The 21683-nt window shown below is 33.5% G+C and overlaps 1 protein-coding gene across 1 annotated transcript in view; it reads right to left on the bottom strand.

The window, feature by feature from the left end:
* Window positions 1-651: 651 nt before the first annotated feature.
* Smp_156160 (hypothetical protein) overlaps window positions 652-21683 on the bottom strand; it is a gene marked incomplete at its 3' end in the record, with an annotated part of 81425 nt that continues 60393 nt past the window's right edge. The window contains exons 12-22 of the mRNA XM_018798333.1: window positions 20929-21356; window positions 18135-18375; window positions 17776-17957; window positions 16045-16065; window positions 11746-12148; window positions 8399-8675; window positions 7227-7693; window positions 7038-7077; window positions 4471-4570; window positions 3058-3162; window positions 652-909 (exon numbers count right to left, since the gene is read on the bottom strand). Coding sequence (XP_018653285.1) covers window positions 652-909; window positions 3058-3162; window positions 4471-4570; window positions 7038-7077; window positions 7227-7693; window positions 8399-8675; window positions 11746-12148; window positions 16045-16065; window positions 17776-17957; window positions 18135-18375; window positions 20929-21356 — 2522 coding nt within the window. The remainder of the gene's footprint in view (window positions 910-3057; window positions 3163-4470; window positions 4571-7037; window positions 7078-7226; window positions 7694-8398; window positions 8676-11745; window positions 12149-16044; window positions 16066-17775; window positions 17958-18134; window positions 18376-20928; window positions 21357-21683) is intronic.

The raw sequence follows: 21683 nt of genomic DNA, 5'->3' as shown, positions 1-21683 counted from the left end.
GTTAATTTGTTGATTCGATAAAATATAGGAATTCACGCCTATCAAGAATGAAGAGACAAATAATTACAGTTAAAAGATGTTGAAACAAATGAACAAACAAGTTTTTTCTTCTTCTTCAACATAAATGAATCATTCATAAATCAGATAATTGTACATCACCTACATTTTTATACTCTACATGAATAGATGTGGTTATAGTGTGTATAAATTAGTGATGATTGTGATGATAATAATAATAATGCATAAGAGGAATGTATAATTTCCAATTATAAATTGTGTAATTCATAATAACAATTATAATGATCATAATAACAGAAAATCAACAGGATACATACTCTCTCTCACTCTCTATTTCTAGTTCCCAATTTTATTCTGATAACAAGGAATGCAGGAGTATTGTGTGTGTATGTGTATGTGTGCAATGATGTCAGATTCTCTGATTTATCAACTTGCTTTTTCTTTTAAAAGCAAATGTCTGATATTAACTGTAATGCGCTTGATTATTGTAATCATTATTATAACAACAATAACAAACGTAATAATGATAACATAATGGTAATGATAAACAATAAAAGAATCAGAAGTGAAAGAAGAAGCATAAACAAGTAAATGAAATAGATAAATAGATAAATATTTGTTTATTTGTTATTTTCATAATGCAATACGTCGTCTAATACCAATATTTGTAACCAAATGCAAAACACGAGATTCTGGCCAATCAATCCATACTTCTAAACGATCTGGTAGTGTAGATTGATTTTTATTCATGTCATTATTATTAATAAACTCATTACGTGATAATGATGAAGTGGAAGATGGAGGAGGAGGAGGAATTAATGGTGGTACAGGATGAATAGATAATGGTTTAACTTGTTGTCCACCCATACCAAAAAATCCAGTTGTATGTAGCTATTTAAAAAAAATGCAGTAAATAAAGAATTATGTATGAGTGAGTGAGAGATATTCGTCGGCTAATATAAAGGATGAGTTTAGTGTTCAACAATTCCTTTCGTTCTACTTAAAAAATTATCTTCTTTAAAGAGAGAGGATATTCGGAGGTTACTGGCATTTTATCACAGGGACCAATGATCAAGAAATTCCTAGGTTAGGAATAGGGTAGTAGGAAAGGATGGCAATTCCATTGATGAAGCAGTGAATTTCTACAAAATGAGATGATTAAGATATATATTACGTACGTTCATTCATTGATAACCTCGACGGGCGATTATGGCTGGTGTACAAGTAGGCTGGAAGAAAGTCAGGGGCAGCCACACCAACACATGGAATCATTCCACAAGAATACCAGCTATTGGACTGAGCCATTTAAGTAAGTGAATACTTCCTGGTTGTCATTCACGTTGTTATCGTAATTAATGTTTAGAGACTTTTGGGTAACATGGTTCAAAATTGTTTGCAATGACACAAGTGTATTTACTCTTTGTCTTTCTTAGATTCTACATTTCTAAATTTCCCATAAATCTTTTTGTATTCCACTTGTTTATAATTTCAAGGATCATATATTCAACCACTAATATCTTTACTCCCTCTACTTTCCTGACATTCATACAGACAATTTTCTCTCGTTGTTCTAATAAACTATGGCAACTTCAACTGATGTACATATATGACAGGTCTTACTTTATGTTTGATAGACTGATACGTTTTAACTAGGTAATTATTATACACTTGAGGACTATGGTATTCTCCTATACAACTCTTATTGTTAACTTTCATTTCACTCAATGTTCGAGAATTCAACAATATCACTCGGAAAAGTCTCTACAAGGTCAGAAAACATCAGCAAATGTTTTATTCAGTCAGTATTTAATTCAAACATTAAAAATACAGAAAAATCAAGAACCCCATGTCATATTTCAATTAGATGGTTAACTATACTGTTACTATGTTCAGTGTCTCCAGAAAGTTCTATAACATCAAGGTTATGTGAAACTTTAGAAATACACTCGATTTTTATACATAATAAAAACTAACCTTAAACTAAAGTGCTTACTTACATTTCACACCTTTTCCCCACTGTTCAAACTGAAGTGCAGAAATAGTCAATGATTATAGGAAACATCTATGAAGCCAGTAATAAGTGTTCAAATCGTAGACTTATCAGTAGTTAACTGATGTTATTTGTTTCACCGTTTCTCAATTATTGTTAATTATCCACCCACTATATTGTTTTGTGTCAGTTATGTACAAACCGTTATTTCTTATTTATAATGTATTTTAGTAATATAACTGATGTATATAATCCAATGACTTGTTAGAGATAATGCACGCTATGTCAAGGCATGTTGAGGATGCTAAATCCCCAGAACTCACTTGGTAAGTGACTTATTTTTGTAATTTTATTTTGAAAATTTGAATTTCTTTGTTTTCGCGCCAAAAGTGCTCAATTCACCGTCGAATCATATTTCCCACTTGGAAAATTTTTTAAAACGCTATTGGTCCGTTGTATCTTTTAGTGTGCTATTTTGTAATGCTTCCCAAGGACAATTTTATGCTGTATATATACGTTTGATTTCTACCTATTGTGATTGCTGTGCTTCTAGTTGCTTACGGAATATATCTTCCCTAGTTCCAACTTGGACTTCTTACTCTAGTTAGCTGGGTCTGGGAAGCGTCAGAATAGCTAGCTTATTAGTCTTTGGTTACAAGTCTTTGTTCCGTTCGCTGACTAAGTGAATTCGAAACCGCTTCAGACATAACAAGGCAATTATCGATTTTTAAGTAAGATAGATGTAGATTCATAGTTTTTTTAATTATCGCATCAGTGCATACTCAAAAACACTAAAGACAGGGAAAAGAACAAAAGTTTTATATTGACGACGATGTCTTTGAACAATGTAGTTGGAACTCAGTAGTAGACATCTCCAACTTCAAATAATTAACTATGAAATATTCTCTGCTTTTATAAAACGGTATTACAACTAACAATGATACTCATTATAGAATTTGTTTCAAAATTTCATTAGATTTCAGGCAGAAATGTGAAAAAAAATCATTGAAAAGAAGCCAGAAACAATAAGATGAAACAAAAAAAATTACCTGCCATATACGTAGTGTACTTTCAGCCAATGAATAAGTTGCTACTTGTCGACCATCAAAATTAAAACAAATAGCAGTGACAGGACCTTTATGCCCCATTGTTACCTAAATGTTCAATGATAATAATATAATAAGCTTAGTAATCTATACAAGTAACACCTTTTTTTGTTTCACAAAAGAAAAAGCGTGTGAGGTTATCCATTATCCTTCCCAATGTTCAATAAATGTGTCGTATCCAACATTTTCGTCGATTTTTCCGCTCATTGAGTTGGCGAGTATTGTTTAAAAATGTCATTCTTACTTAAGATTTAAATTTTAAGCCCAAATTCTCACCCGACGTTTGTTTAGTAGCTAACACATTGAGATATGCTACATTGATATGTTCACAGTAGACAGATATAGATACCCTTAGATGTTCGGAATGAAAGTACAGTGAAAATCACATTCTTATAAACAACACCCATCCAGTACATGAACAAAGGATAGTCCGAAATTGGTTATAACCACATACATTAAAAACTGAAAAGCGGCTAGACAAATCTTGCACGAAAAACCACTATGTACAACATCATATAAAGAATTAATTATGATCCTGACATAAATGAGAGGATTTAAATTGCTAATATACGAATCAATAAACGTATGATTGTTACCCATATGTTTAACTTAATGAAGGGATATCACACAAGTTAAAACCTCACTGTAGTGAACAAAACACCGGTTGGAACAACCGAATGTATTTAAGCACAAATTACAGACTATTTCACTAAATACTGTTAACCATACAGCAAACAGTTAATATGCAAAATAACAAACAATTGTCTCAATCTTCACTGTTCCTTCTGTAAATATCAGTTCATCTTCTCTAATTCCATTGTTCATGCATTTTCCTACCAATTGCGCTTCATTTTAGTTCTTTCCTTATCGGTCTTCTGCCAAAATACATTCTATCTCCAACAATCACCACATACTACTTATATGGATATAAGTAGACCATACTACATCACCAATAACTATGATAAGTCAATACTTGAGAAAAATATAACTCCTTATATACAATTCATAGTAATAGATAACTACAATGGAAAAGAAATGAAATAATTTATGCGGATTGGTTCAAAAACTATCCAATAAGGTTGTTCCGATCATTATGTAAGAAGAATGAATCAAAATGTTCTTCAGTAGAAAAAATTTCTTTCTACTGTAAAGTGTTCATTCCTACTTTAATCACTTTTTTATCAGTTCTGTAGAATTGTTTGTTAATTCCAACACTATTAAAACTTACCGCAGTGAATACTTTCAGTTGGAAGTCATAAACAAACTCTACAAAACTTGAATATTAACTGATTTTTATCATTATTACCTCATGAAATGAAATTATACGAATATCAGCATGACTCTAACAAAACTTACGAAATATCGTCCAATTTTAAAATCATAAAATGTTAAAGAACCATTAACACCGCCTGTACATGCTTTTTGTAAACGTGTATGACTTGAATATGCATGGAAACTAAAATAGAAAAGAAAGTGAGAAAAAGTAGAGAGAGAGAAAAATAAACAATAACACATCAATGTGGTGTCAGCTACTTATGTCGACAGACATAAGTAGTATATCACATCAATCAGAAGTGGAATGCTTGACAGAAGAAGATTGAGAAGGTCGAATTGAAGAGAATAGGAATGTAAACAGAGAGTAATTTCAATAAAATCAGAAAGGAAGGAACGATGAAGTTTGTAGGAGATAATTGGTGGAAGATGTGCATATGAAGTATTTAATGTATGGTCTTCATAATTTACAAAGACACTGTGATTTTGCACTAAACAATGAAATAGTCGTCTCCATGTGAGTGTTCGTTCACTACAATTATAATAATAAGAGTAAAACCGCGAAGCAATTGTTGACAAAACACACTCAAAGGAACGCAGATTTCAATTTCGGCAAAGTAAAGTTACACAGATCAGGTGAATGCTTTAAATACGTTACATTTACTGAAGTAGATAGACCAATTCAAAATCTTTTATTTTCTCTCCGGACAACACTAACGTCTACTTCATGTAGAAGTAGATTTTTAAAAAATATTCTATAAGCGGTAAACTATTTTATTCTAATAGCATTGAGCACGATTGGTGATTCTTAGTAGGTTTTACTGGCTTAATTTATTCGTGTATGCATCGACTTTACTTACATGAACCACTAAAAACCCCGAAGTACTAGATAACTGTTTCATCCTAGTCTAACAATATTCAGCAGTGTGTATTTGCAACTGAATGAATTTATGGAACAAAAAGTATGAGATAGTATAGAAATCCAAGATCTAAGAACAAACAAATAGTGTATGAATCTGAGCCAATGTGACTGATTTTGTACAATATCATGCAACATCTGTAACCATTGGTCATAATAATTGTAGTTGATTATGAAAAATCCCTGTTTTCATGCTGTAAAAACCTGTAAACAATAACTCAATATGAGGTTTAAATCAAAGCCCAGGACAATCAACAAGCCAGCTTTAGATCATTCATCCAAGATCTCATAATAATCCACATTTTATAGTTCATTCAGCAACGATAATGACTAAGGTGATTGGAGGTAACCAGTAAGAAACCCTCTTTGTAACATTGAGGGAACAGAGGTCCTCTGTTAATGACTGTGATATCCTAACCAAAAATCAAGTTCAACCAAGTGATTAACGAGCTGTTTTCTTACGAAATTAATCTGTATCACATCTCATTGTTGTACCACTAACAGAACCCTGATATAGTGCAAAATAAATTGCTAAATACGTTGTCGGTGATAAAATAAATCGCCGATTCTATAAACAGTAACTCAATTTTTCACAATAATTGAAGAAAGAAATTATTATTTTCCAAACGATTCAACAATTTAGCACTTACGGTGTTAGCGCAGGAAATATATAATCTAGTCCACGTTCTTTTAAACGTGTACGATCAGAACAAGCTAAGATCACTTCAACAACTTCCGGTAATACATCCTTAATATCATTTGGTCGTCGAATACAAAGTTGTTCAAATAAACGTAATACTTCTTCGCGAGCTTTAAACATTGGCGGACATTGTTGATTAGACAACACTGAAGAGTCTGTACCTACATTAAGAGAAAACATTGCAATAAATTTATGTGAATTGTCAAAAATTTGGAAGCTTGCACTTTATAATCAGTACAGTAAGTCATTTACCAGATGCAAATTCGTGTACTTGGCTTTGAGTTACGCACTAATTATGAGGAGTTAGTGATACTATCCGATAGCTCAAACCGGAGTAACTGGAGAGTACAAAGTATTTCAACAAGTCCCCTTTTCATTTTGCTTGATCGATCCTGAAAATAAAGATTGAAATCTTGATACTGGGTAATCATCTTGTAAATCATTTAATCATGATTCTTGAATTGTGATTACACCAAAATTACGACACATGTTTAAACTTAGTACGAATCAAAGATCAAGAATCGACATCTGATTAATGTTTATTCCTTTCGATACATAATGCTAACTACTGTGGTGTCTTTGATTGTAGTTTTTTGAACCATATACAGTAAAAGGTCACTCATTGAGTTTACCTTAGTATTGGTTTTTTTTTTAAGCTAAGTGGTAAAGTGACGTGAGCTTGACAAGAAAGCTAAAAGCTTTTGGTTTGATACCTGATAGAGGGTGGTTTGTAGGTACACACTGATGAGAAACTCTACGAAAATGGATAAAACAGCTATTTAGTGTTTTTTGTGACCTACGCTATATTTGGGGCTTAGCAACTGGATGTACCTAGATTCACTGCAAGCCACTTTTCATCTATTTTATAAAATTATCAACTGTTTGTATTAGTTCAAATTCAATGCAATCGGCCAATCAGTCAGTCCAAAGCGACGCGGAATCTGGGACATTTGTACATTGGTTCAAATTGCCACAACCAAATGGCACATCGAGAAAACATTTTCATGGAAAATCAAAAAGTAGTAAAGTTACCAACAGCATTGATGTTTAATTTTCCCAAAAACAAATGATCTAATGTGTATTTACAAGATCATTATCTAGATTTTTCAGACGATTACAAACCAAAAAATTTCGTTTCGAAAAGCTATTCAAGTACATGACAGTCATACGGAATAAAAAATTGTTAGATAAGTGAGAGTCAAAATAAGCAAACAGATTTACCTCCATATCCAGTGGTAGCAGATCGATTTGAATTTGTTCCAGTATTACTACCACTGACACCAGCATTAGAGCTGAAGACAGGTGTAGCTACAATTGGATTAGTCATCATAACTACCATGTTCGATGAAGCAGTTGAAGATTGAAACTCATTTCCAATTGTTATTGAATCACGACGTGACATAGTGACTAGATGATGATTATCAGAATCTTTTGAGAGCGATTTTGTTAAACTCCATGATGATTGAATATGATTTGAATTCGACGGAGATGATGTTGAAATTGATGATCGACCAGAGTTAGATGTTATTGCTGAAGCGGCTGCATTGATTTGAGCACCAAATCGTCGAACTTCAAGTGATAATGCCAGAGTAATCAATTTCGGTCGTGCAAATCCAATAGCCCATAAAGCTTCACGCGCTGTACGTGCTAAATCAACACGATCTGAGATAAGTTGACAGGACTTATTACTTCACAATAAAAACAAAAATAGACCAAAATTAAAATACAATTAACGTTTAATGATAAGTTTAGTATAAAAATTATATAACAATAATACTATGAAAAGTGATGACCACTGTCGACCAGGATAGAAAGAGAATGTACTTGTAAGAGTAACTATTAAAAAATTTACATTGTTTACATTAGAACAACACATATATAAACAAACAAGCATTTAAAAGAAGATATTGGTCAAGGCTTACTTAAATACAGAGTATTATTCATAAACCAGAACAATCAGAGTATTTGGATCGTATACCATCACGTTTTCCCTAGTAGGTTTTAAGCTCATCTCCTACTTATAGCAGAAAAAACTGCAATCAATCCACGATATTAAGCGGCCATCTTCGGTAAGTAACTGCCTCATACTCAACGAGAAAGTGTGTAGATTTCTTCTTGAGCAAAAACGCACATTGTAAAGTAATGAGCCCGACACCTTAACTGTGTACTTGTAAGCATAAATAACTACATATATCATTATAAAATACTTTCATGCTACTTAGAAAATATCAGTAGCACCAAATTAAATAACACAAAATCCCATGTATCTATAAATTTACGAGACAAGTGGGTCAGAATAGCGCATCACAAAGTAGTTACATCATCTCTTGACAAGTCACAATGTTTATCGTAAAAAACACTAATTATTTCGAGAAATCCATGGAATTACTTACCTTGATAACAACATTTCAGCATCTGCAGCTAACAGGAGTAAAACATTGATCACATGCCCAACATCAACATACGGTTCCCAGACAGGAAAACCACGACCTAATAAATCAATTGCAGCTCGTCTCAATGTACTGTTCATATTCGATGTTAATAATGTGATCAAGGCATTGGCTGCATGTACAGGTAATACTTCGGAACGACTGCCAACAATTTGCTCATGGAATTTATTCCAATCAATTTCAGGATTATTAATGTCAGTAGGCAATAAAACTGGATAGCCTGGAAGATAGTATTACAAAGAAAAAGAAAGAATAAATCGAATAGAAAAAATGGTAATAATGTGTTCAAAATTTCATCACTCTGTGCTGATATGGTGTAATTAGTTTAACCTATATGGATTAATGTCAAGATTCCAAACTATCTAACAAGGTAAGTATACGATAAATCAATAAATGAATACAAGACTTTTAGACAGTTTTTGGTCCACACTGATATCACTTAGAGAGTCATTGAAAATCAAGTAGAACGGGATAGTTGCCTAATCTAGAAGTATGGAGATTTAAGTCTCTGGTTTCTCGCTCAATAGTCTAGAAGTAAATTGTACACCGTGATACATATAAGTGGTCCGTGGTTTGATTCGATATGGAATAGTAGTGAACGTGTACCGCGACTGAGCCCAAAGTCGGATCAAAAATAGCATTTCAGTTGTTTATATTCATTATATTCCTATATAATGTTTGCTTAAATCTTCCCATTGATCTTAAGGACTGCAAATAATCAGCCTCTTTTGAAATATGTGGATCCTGTGTGGCTTACCTCGATATTGCCGTTAAGTCACAAGCATTTTAGACAGAGTTGAATGGTAGCTTACAGTGAAATCCAGGACTCGTATGTGTACTATTTGGAACTCGTCAGTTGGGTGTACCTACAACCGAATGTTGATGATCGAAACAACTGAGTGAACATCAACTCTAGTATGCAGGTATATCGAGATAACGGGTCGCGAATAGGACGAAAAGCACGTCTTGAATTCAGCTCTGCTTAAACCATAATATTCCAAGTTTCAATGAAGAATTATTTGAAGTTGAAGTCATGAGTCAATTGAAGCTAGACCACCATCGAAAACCTGGAAGCACTGGATGGCCGTTTCGTCCTATCATGGGACTCCTCAGCAGTGCGCACCCACGATCCCGCAGTCGCGAGATTCGAACCCAGGACCTACCAGTTACGAGCCAGAGCCCTTAACCGATAGACCACAACTTTAAAATACACTGAAATCTCCACAAATCCCCTTCTAATTATTTGAAGATCATATTGAAGCGTTATAAACGAATGTAAAATGTGTTTATTAATCAATATAAGTGCATCAAATGCGTTTACTGAGTAGTCGAGCCGTGTTTTTACAAAATTGGATGATCATTGAGTATCAACCAATGTTATGGCTGTTTACTTTAGATTATTGTTGGAATTATATCGACTAAATTTCAATATAGTTACTAGACTATGCGATTCAGCATTGTGCGCTTTTTAGACACCCGGAGATAATTGGTAAGAAGGTGTAGGAGTAAATTTTCTGTTACTCGACACGTCAGATTAAGATGTACCTGAAATCCAGAGGGAATCAATACTCCATCACCAATACCACATCATTGCATAATGTCGTAGTTAAAGACGTTATCAAGAAACCTAGGGTTCATGGTTCTTTCCCAGATACTCAAAGTCCCTTAATATTAAACCATAGATGTTTTCTTTCATTTTTCTCTTTCGAATTCATATCTTGGGTAATTGAAATGCTTATTACTCACATTTATGCATGGTTTCTTCTTTTACACTAATTCGAAAACAACCCACCTACAGGCTAATTGCAAACCTTTCATTCTGAATCAAGTAGCGGATTGAGTCCATGTATAAAAAGCGCATATATCAGGATCAGAATCCGACAACCGTCCAAAATAACTTAAGTTGCAAGTACGCATAAGCTACTCTGACAGCTCTCAAAGTGAGTTTACAGTGGGAACTGCATTGAAACACTTGATTTTTAAATGAAAATACATCGTTTTATCAACCGATGTTAAAACAGCTAGATATTTTGCTCACATTAAGTGTTTATTCAGTTAAAGCAGTGTCTCAAATAATTAAAATCAAAATTTATTCACAACCGATCAAAATAATCACATAGTACATCACGAAAAGCTAATCAAAGTTTGGATATATAAGAAATCTTGTTAGGAAGACTACAGGTTATCTAATGTTTTTAAATAAATGCTAGTTTCTTTCGGTTAGTGATAAATAGGAGTACGGTTCTTCTAGTTCGCTTACCCTAAAGAACTGCAACCGATTGCCATCACTTTTAGTTCTTTTTGTGTGCCAAGGCCATATTTTGTTGCTATATACACAGAATTATTCTACCTCAATTTCGTCTTTATTTAATGTCAGGCTCTTTCTGCACTCTTACCTTTATATTTATATTCTATTGTTTTAGGATTATTGTTGGTGTTCCGTGTGTGTCAGTGGTAACACTATCGAGTTTGCATCAGTTCCTGATAGTATTAAGAGAATCTCAGTCATTCGTCATTAGCAAATATAATTCATAATCACCAAACTTGTTCGGTTCCGAAACTATCAGTATGTAATCATTTTCTTTTGTTACATCCCAGCTACACTTATTTCTCAGTATTTTCGGACACTACTTTACTCGACAAGTCCCCATATCAGAACACAGTTGAACAGGAACGTAATTATGTTTCGAATAATAAGGTTGGATGAAAGTAGGAATCACAACAAGAAAAACGTTAACATGTTCATGATTTTTAGATAAGAAGATTTGAGAATCTTCTCCAAGTTTCCGCTAGCGTTGATAATTTAAGAAATAGACGATTGGCGTGCCCCAACACAATTTTTTACGAAACATGTTTTAATCCAATTTATAATCCGCTAACACAGAAAATCCAACATTGTAAATATCAAATATATCTAAACGGAGAATTACATTGAGATACTTTTATGTGATCTAATCCAAAATACCAAAATCACTGTAAAGTTTCTAATTGAGTTAGAATAACAAAACACACCATATGAAAGGTCATACCAATCATTGATATGTAAATGTTACATTCTGCATGAAAGTTGTTTCTTTTTAGATAAAAATTGAGTACAAGTATATTCTGCAGTGACAACAAAACGCCACCTCAAGTTGTCAGAACACATCAACACAGAGAGAGAAAACTGTGTGCGACGACATAAGCAGTGGTTAAGCGCCAAACTGTGCGAATACCAAGGTAAGAAGTCCAATTTATAAACTTTTATTTTAAATAGAAAACAAAAACACACACAAAGTTCATACACATACCTCCATTAAACAATAAAGCTGATAAACACTGATAAGTGGATCTAGCAAGATAATTATTATCCAATCCGAAACCATCTTGTATCTCAGATGATTGATTACTTGAATATTGTGAGAATTTTTGCACAGATAATGGAACTTCTTCTGATTGATTAAATGGAACTTGCATTGCCGCTATTTTGGTCATTTCTGACTTTTCTCTATCATTGTTATCATCATTATCAGGTGCAGCGAAACATGGTGATGCCAAACCGCAATTAGAATAATTCATTACTTCATATGTTCGATTCTTAGTCATAACTAATGGCTGAGTGATCAAGTCACGTACAACAACAGCTGGATGACGTCGTTTAGTGGATGAACCAAAACGTACACCAATTACGCCCATTAGTATAATAGCTATAGCCTTGTAAATTACATTGAAAACAAACAAACAATAAGGTTTATAATTAGTTTAACCCCCTGTTATATGTAAACAATTAAAAATTTGGAAGAAAAAGAATACATTGAATAATTAAGACAAACACTACTACTAAGGTGTAACCATAGGCCGTAAAACTTCATTTGTAAAACATACTAGTTGAAATACCTACAGATAGGTAGATCAGTTACTACACAAGGAAACTAAATACGAAAATGTCTATAAACTCGACAAACAATTAGTAGCTCGTGTTCAAGAGGATGGATACCATTGGAAATCAATAGACAAAAGGAACAATGAACGAAATTTTAAAGGGATATCAAGCTTTGGAAATAGTAATTAAGAATACATGAACTGGTGAGTGTGTATTTGATCAAAATAGAATTTAATGAACCACTAATGTATCTATTAATAATATAACAAATACATTAATTCAAAAACAGTCTTGGTTTTTCAGCTATACGGTAAATAATTGGAATAGCAAAGAACAAAGTTCGATTCCGAATCTAACAATCACAGATATGCACTGTGAAGTATCTATGAAAACTCGACAGAAACAGGTTTCCAATAGTTGAGGACGATTCAACCGGTTAACAAATCTGTGACAAGAAATATCGGAAAATTATACTGATCTCTTTATAATTAACTACCATATAAACGAGGCAAGTACTTGATGGCAACTCGACAATAACTCATAGAAATAAAGAACAATTTCTTGCTGAGTGACCACGTTTTTTCATCTTGGATGGTATTTAATCTATTATATAACATAAACCACAAAATTCTATTGAAACACAATATATGTAGATGTGATTGGAGACACAATGATTCTATTTTCTAAGATCAGTGTAGTCGAGATTTACATATTCATTCCACAAAGAAATTATCCATTTAGATGAAGACAACAATTGTCCCAATAGTTTCACCAATCAGCTGTGCCATTGAAATAGTTGAAAATAGATTATTAAAAACAGAAATGAAGACAATAGCCGAATAAAACTGATGCATTGTATAACTCACTTAGACTAGGTGTTGGTGAATGAGTACAACAATTATTAATGTATTACGTAATCAACTGAATCACAGCTCAAGTACAATGAGGCATATATCAATTTAAAATCTTATACAACAAATCCAACAGTAACATATTCTATAACTAAATAAAACAACCAGACTACCGTAACAATAATAAAACCATAAAATTCAAAATGAGAGCCGAAACAAATCAGTAGATAAATACACACTACTGAAATAAACTTTAAGTAGTATTACTTAGATATTTTTCAACTAATCATCGAGTCGATCAATTAATGCGTTGCAAATCCAATTAAGATATTTAAACAGATTCAACTTTGAGACTATTTACCAAACTATTAAGAAAAAGGCGCACAATCGTATTTGCTTACGTACTCATTAATAGGATGGCAAGTTAAATGTGTTAAACATGTAAATTTAATTGGAATGGATTTTGTAGATTGTAGTGTTATTACCACCCAATACTACTATTTTTATCACTTGGAATCAATAAATCGATTAGAGAATATCAAAAAAAGTTAGGATAGATTGACTAAAGTTCAGCGTCACAATGAACTATATAGCACAGGTATACGCTAGAGAGAGAGATTATGGTGTGGTTTTTTGAGGTAGGTTGGTTAATAAGTAGGTGTAAATAAACAAGAACACACTATTCGATCAAACTTGATGAGCTATACAAATAGTTGTTATAGAATGAATGGATGAAATTTGTGAATACCAGTTCAAAATGTTGTAATGTAATGATTTATGAGAATAAGAAACCGATAAACACAATTATATGAAAAGCATAAAAACAAAATTTGACAATGAAAATGACTGTATATTTGAATTGTAGCTAGTAATGCAATTTAGGATGTCCATTTCAGCTTATTTGGGACTTTTTAGTTAATTATAACTGAATCCCAGTGTTGATGTTCAATATTCTACCTCAAACCCCGTGTCTACTCCTAAGTTCAGATGGTCATTTGTTCATGTAATAGGCATAATTTTTATTCGTAGTTTTGTATTGTCTTGTTATTAAATATATCAGGATATTATGAGTATGGTGACTTGTGGAGATTGTAGTATTTTCTCAGTTGGATTCACGGGTCGATGTACGCTAGAACACCATTGAAAATCTGGAAGCACTGAACGGCCATTTCGTTCTAGTATAGGACTCCTCATCAATGAGCGCCCACCATCCCACGAATATCAGTTGAATTGTTAGTTAAAATATAATGTCAATCAGTGTAATCTCTTCGATGGAGAGTGGATATAATTTCAAAAATGTATAACATTTGGTTCTTAAATCACGTAAAATTAACAATGAAAATACCTTTTTATAGTGCTCAAAACGTTTAAAATTTAAATGAAAAATTATTTTTTGTTTTCACAGTGTAAAAATAACTTACGCCTGTTACCCCTCGTTGAAGAGCATAGGCCACCCACCAGTATTCTCCATTCAAACCTGTCTTGGGCAATCCTTTCCAGTTCTTTTCAGTTAACATTCATCCTTTTCACATCTGCTTCTATTTCCCAGCGTAATGTGTTCTTTGGCCTTCCTCTTTTTCGCTTCCCTTTTGGATTCCAAGTTAGGGCTTGCCTCATGATGCAGTTTGGTGATTTCCTTAATGTATGTCCTATCCACTTCCAACGTCTTTTCCTAATTTCCTCTTCAACTGGAAGTTGGTTTGTCCTCTCCCATAAAACTCTGTTATTGATAGTATCCGGCCAGTGAATGTTGAGTATTTTGCACAGACAACTGTTTATAAATAGTTGTACCTTCTTGACGATGGATGTAGAATTCCCCACGTTTCAGCTCCGTACAGTAGGACTGTTTTGACGTTCGTATTGAAGATTCTCACTTTGAAGTTAGTTGACAGTTGTTTTAAGTTCTATATATTCTTCATACTTTCAAAATACAAGCGATTATTTCTTATTTTGAACGTTTGAACATCTTTTCACTTTCAGTATTAATGGTACAAATTTGTTTTACTATCAATCTTCAATTCATATTTCCGAAACTTTTTCAAAACAACTCATTTACTTTACAATCGTTTGGTCATTTTCAACAACTCACATCATGATCTGGCACATATATATCTAGTGCCCCCTTGTACCAATATTTATGTGTTCAAATAAATAAATAAATAAAAATACATCATGATCTGATCTTAGTTGTTAGACATTCTTTGAAAACCAGGATGTATTGAAAAGCAGTTTCATCCTAGTGTGCAATGCTTCAGTAGTGTGCACCCACGATCCAACAGTGGATTCAAACTAGAACCGTCAAGTCTCACTCCGAGTGCTAAACTATTTAAACCCCTGAGTTGGACGTGAAAATGTAAGACCCTGGTTGTAGGTGTACATTACTGAGGCATAGTATACTAGGATGACACAACTATTCAGTGATGCCTCGTTTTCAATAGTTGTTTAACTAAGATCAGTTAGTGATGCTAACCATATAAGAAAATTATAAAATTCAACAATCCACAAAAACACCCACATCTCCGATTCTCCCTTTTATCACTAATTTAGATCCATAATTGTGTGTAGAATCCGATAGGAATTCATAAATGAACAAAAAAGAGGGATATTCCTTATTCTTCTCATCTGTAATTGTTCAAAAGCCAATTGTGCATATGATTTCATGATTTTATAGTGCAAAAATAGGATAAACTGATAGGAGAACATAAACTATCAATCAGCTAGCCAATTAGAGCTGAATACACATAAGTGCACAGAGATGAACATGAAGGCACACAAACATACAAGCACAAAGAGATTGCAGGAGCACATAAAAGAGAAGAAAAGGAGCAATACACATGAAGTACACGCGCACGCACACACGCTCAAAAGCAGCATACCTGACACTTTTGTATATCTCTCTGTAAAAGATAGGCCTAATAAAATTAAATTCATGAAAATAGAAAATACTCACACGCATAACCTATGGAAAACTTACACAATAAGTATTAAAAAAAGGAGGGCGAAATGACGCATCACATGATGTGTAATGCAGAGACACTTAGATGACGTTATGCGATGAGAAAGTTAGAGATAATAGACAGAGAGTTAGGATTCTGAACTCCAATTATGACTGAATTGACCATGTTCAGTCAGGTATCCGTTTACAGATTTCTAATCATCTGGATGATACAATGTCCGTAAAACAAATTACATGTTTTTTTTAATATGAATTGTAACTCTATGAAAAAAAGTTACTCATTAATTGGACGAATGATATATACGCTTAGTACCTTCTCAGGAAGACACATAAAGTGGAATAAATACATGAAATATCCAATTTTACAGATGGACCATATGAACACTCATTATAAGTTAGATGGAATCCACATTCAAACAATATCACTTTATTAATTTAAGATGACTTGTAACTATGTGCAATTGTCCACTAGTGTGATGTAATTTATCGATTAATTATGCACATCATATTGCGTAATATTGAAGCTAAGTCTGAGAAAATCATATTGAAATAAATAAGCATAATTTAGTTCTTTAATCTACTTACAAACTATAAATTAACCTTGATTCTATACGTTGTGTTGTCTTGAAACAATTTTAGTGTAAAAATGTTATTTCACTTAAAATAATTTCAAATTATTGTACTGTTTATAGAGTTAAGATCATGAGTCAATTGAAGCTAGAACACCATGGAAAACCTGGAAGCACTGGACGGCCAACTCGTCCTATTGTGGGACTCTTCAGCAGTGCGCATCCACGATCCCGCACTCGCGAGATTCCAATCCAGGACCTACCAGTCTCACTCCAGAGCACTTAACCGATAGACCACTGAGCCGGCCGGCATCCAACGGTGTTGATGTCTAACTTCAACCAATTCACGAAATTGAGCAACCATTCACCAATTTCATCAGTCAGTTGATATCTCACAACAGACCTGGTTGAATTCCACTGGTTACTGCTTCTCACTAGAACTCCAGGAAATACCTCATGGAGCCAGTCACTAGTGAGCACATGATCGTTATCAGAAGGGGTTTTGTGGAGATTTTAGTAATTTTTTATTTATAGAGTTGAGATGATGAGCTTCAATTGATTCATGATCTCAACTCTATAAATAAGAAATTACTAAAATCTCCACAAAACCCCTTCTGATATTGTACTTTTTGTCACTTTTATGAATACTTGTAAAATAATTTGACTGACATGAATTAGAATCCAATGACAAGTTGCCACACATATGACCTATAGGTTGTAAATTAACCATTTCTGATCTGAATTGTATTAATTCGAGAAAGACCCAAAATTGAAGGATATATTCATCATAAGTTGATCTCAATTGTAGAACCATTGAAAATCAGGGAGTAGTGGATAGTTGCTTTTATCTTAGTATGAGATTGACTTCTCAGTGATGTGATTCCTAACTTTTAATGACAATACATCAACTGATATTAATAATCTGTGACAAATACAATTTACAAATGAAAAAAAAACTAGTCTCTACAAAACTCAGTTCAAAGAGAAAAAAGACTCAAAAATTATTCAAAACAATCAACAACATCGTACCACATAGATAGATGTTACTACCTTATTTTGGGAAGAACAGAAATGTATCTTACCTGAAGACGTGCATGTTCTCTAGGTGATATACGATAACCGTTTAATGTCATCCACCATGAACTATCCAATACTATAGACATATTAAGATTTGATGTTAAACTAGACAAACTGACAGATTCAGTTAGATTTGGTAATGAATCTGTTGAGAATTGTTGTTTACTTGGTGTACCTTGTTGTTTATCTGATATTAATTGTTGATTGACTTCATCATCAATAATATCATTAGTAGTAGTAGTAGTATTAGAGATTATAGTAGTACTACTCAACTGTACAAATGCATCTTTATTAGATAAATTCTTTAATTCATTGGATTTGTCATTTTTGTCTAAACCATTCATTGATGGCAAACTTTGCTTACGTACAATTTTTTCTTCTGTATGATTATTATGAGCTAAAATATCTATAATCTGATAACTAAAACGATTCGCGGAATCCAGTGAGTTTTGTTGAATTAATTGACGTTGTGATTGTTGTTGTTTTTGATTAGTAAGAGCGAATGGTGGAAGTAAAGCCGACCAATAAGTGACTAACAATTTTCGATCATCCAATGATAATTGATCAAGGCATGAAAGTAATAATGTTCGAGCAGCATAACGAATCTGTAGAGCACAAGAAAAAGATGATAAATGAAAGCAAATAAGAAAATGAATTGGATTTACCGACCAAAAAAAACCCACAAAATAAATGTTTAATAAAATGCATGGATGAAGACCATCTTACAAACTAAAATGTTAGATACTAAGTATCTGCACCTACGAGAGTTAGGAAACCTTGATTCCCAACTAGTGATGTGTATAGGTCTCCAAGTTTCTAAGGAAAAGAAATGGCTTATGAATCAATTTTTGACTATCAGCTACAATAGGATATCTCCTGAAATCGCTTTACTGTCTTGTAGATTATACTTTTAGATTAAAGGCTCGGAGAGTGATCTTCTAAGAAAGCCACCTGCTTCGGATTGAATTCCAAGCTATGCCAGATGGTCTCCTAAAAAGAACAGAGAGAGATAGGATATCTACTATACCATTGCTCCATCCTAATGAACATGTATATATCCGAAATACCACCGGATTTTACATTCAGAGCCCTAGGGTTTCGCAAATACCACGAAGCATTTGAATTATTCAATTGGAGTTCAATGGTCTACATTTTAGCCCCAGTCAAAATGAAGTTATCACACAATTCAATCAGTAACTGAATACTAAGTGATATCGTTTAAGTACAACAAAACCTGAAGATTTTTAGTTCGATCTTTTAAAACGTTATGGGTAAAGGATGTTTATAAGTTCCAAACTATGACAAAAAAATTGTGTAATGTCTCCCATTTTCAAATGTCCACCCAAATATGCTAAAATGTGATGTGCATTTATAAAATTTCCAGTGGATATTTAACTATGGGAATTGTGTAATTGGTATACAAAATGAGAAAGAAATACATGTAACTATCATTTTATTGCTCATACTCCAGACTGTATACTATTTTATGTCTTTTTTCAAGTGTTACGGCAGAATAAGGTATACAACTAACGTTGCTCGGACTTGTAGAAACTCGATAGTTGTAATGCAAAAAACGAAAGAAGCAGGGGAAGTGATTATTGGGTAAGAGTTAAAAATGTACACGAAAACATGGGTATTTATAATAATTAGTATCGGCTATAACATTATTATGATCCAGCCAGTCTGTAAGGAGGCAAGTTATGGAATTGTCCGATTATAGCATGCCACGCTGATATTCTAGGAGGCTCTATCAGGTTCTAACTGGACGGGTTTTCTTCGGTTCCTTTAGAGCCTATGGAGGTTTGGTCGTGCAATTTAGAGCTGTCCCAACAAAAAGGAATTGCTATAAATTAGGATTTTAGAGTTTCAAGAACGGATTTCCTAGTGGCAAAATGGGAGAAAATATTGTTGATATCCAACTGATACGTCTTACTGATTGAACGCTATATTCGGATCCCAAGCTGGTTTCGTAACCCCCAAGCTAGAACTACACAGCGACTTGAACACGAGAGAAAAGGCACAAAATATGCGGGAAGCACTTTACTCCAAAGGTTCATTTATGTACAGAAAATATAGGGTTTTTATAGTATTTTAAAAGTCCTTGGGTTTTACTGAAAATTCTAGAATACTACTAAACAAAGTAGCAGTGTAGTAATCAACCAATCAGAACCTCTACATGTGAATTTTCATTTTTGCGATATTTCTAGCAAAACTTCTAATCAAACGCTGATTGGATAAAATGCTTCTTAATGTTTTCCTGAGCTTGTCATATCTATTGCGAGTAATTTGCAGGATCATCCCAACACCAACGATGTGGTGTGGTTGAGTGATGGTTATTCACAACTTTGAATTATTGACTCAGACCCTTCAGGAAGAAGTTAATATGAGAAGACAAACACTTACCTCAGTAGAATGGGTTCTTCCTTATAATCAAATTACACGCTCATCTATAGAAACACTGAAGACATGATCAAAATTCACTCAGCAAATAAACGGTTATTAGTATGACGTTGTAGAAATAGTTCAATTTTAACGAGATCACCAGTCGAGGAGTCTCAATACTAAGACAAAATAGCCAACCAGTGCTTCCAGGTTTTTGATAGTCATTCAACCTAGACTAGTTTGTGATCTCAATAAAATTCGACAATTTCCACTACCTCATACTGAGAATTACCATGTGCTCACTAGCGATTAGCTTCGAGAGGGAATTCCTAGGGTTCTAGTGAGAAGTCATGACCAGTGGAGTTTAACCATGTCAGATGTGATGAAGTTTCCCACCGAAAACAATGGAAGACAGTCGTGTGGACTGATCGAAGTTAGACTTCTACACCATTTAATCCCGGTTTGGTAATCTTGAGATAAAGCATCCTCACTCAAGACCAAAGGTTCCGGGTTCGATTCCCCGCCATGAGGTCATGTATACGCACTACTGAACATTTCCACACCAAGACGAAATGGCTATCCAGTGCTTCCAGGTTTCCTATCATTGTCTAACTTAGATCAGTTCTTAATCTCAATAAAATAAACGACTGAACAAGATTATAGCCATTATAGATCATTAACTATCTTCAATATAATTAATCCCTGACCAATTATCAGGCTTAATTATTGTTTAATCATCATTTAAATTAAACAATTATAAAAACAATCATACTTACTGGTAAACAACGATCTTGCCATTTACGTGCAAATAAATTTAATTCAATTGGTGGTGGGATCGGTCGTAGTTTTTCATCACTATATGAACTATACTTGTTAGACAAAATTAAACCAATGAAATGTTCTAATAGAAATGCACCAAACTGTAACCAAATTATACGCCAATTACTTAGAATTGTTATATTTATATTACTATCAGATAAACATTTAGATGATGACGATGATAATGATAGTCCTGTCCCATTATCACCAAAGATTGTATGCGATAAACGTAGAAGATAATTCCAATTTAATGATGTCATTAATTCAGTTAAACTAACTCCAGATAGAATTAAATTTGTTGAAATAATTGAAGAAAGACAATATGGATGTGGTATTTGTTGAATAGATCCAGATTTTGATATAGTAGTTGATTTTGTACAATAACCTACAACACGAAAGTATACATGAGAATTCACTGACGTTGATGATGATTGGATTTTATGTGAGAAAACAATTATTAAACACCTTTTATTTCTGTTTAAATAATGCGCATTACTAAGCAGAGATGGATAGTTACTAAGCAGAGATGGGTAGTGGCTAGCAGTGGAATCCAGGATGCGCGTTTCGTCCTATTTGAGACTCGTCAGCTGGATGTACCTGGATCTCAGAGTTGATGTTCACTCTGGGACTCGAACCCAGTACCCTCACTTCAAACGCCATCGCGTTATCCACTCGGCCACTGAGTGAACATCAACTCTGAGATGCAGGTACA

Source organism: Schistosoma mansoni, chromosome 6 (genome assembly GCF_000237925.1).
Source record: "Schistosoma mansoni strain Puerto Rico chromosome 6, complete genome".
Classification (NCBI taxonomy): domain Eukaryota; kingdom Metazoa; phylum Platyhelminthes; class Trematoda; order Strigeidida; family Schistosomatidae; genus Schistosoma; species Schistosoma mansoni.
The sequence above is the reverse complement of the archived record's forward strand: the minus strand, read 5'-3'. Positions and strand labels throughout refer to the sequence as shown.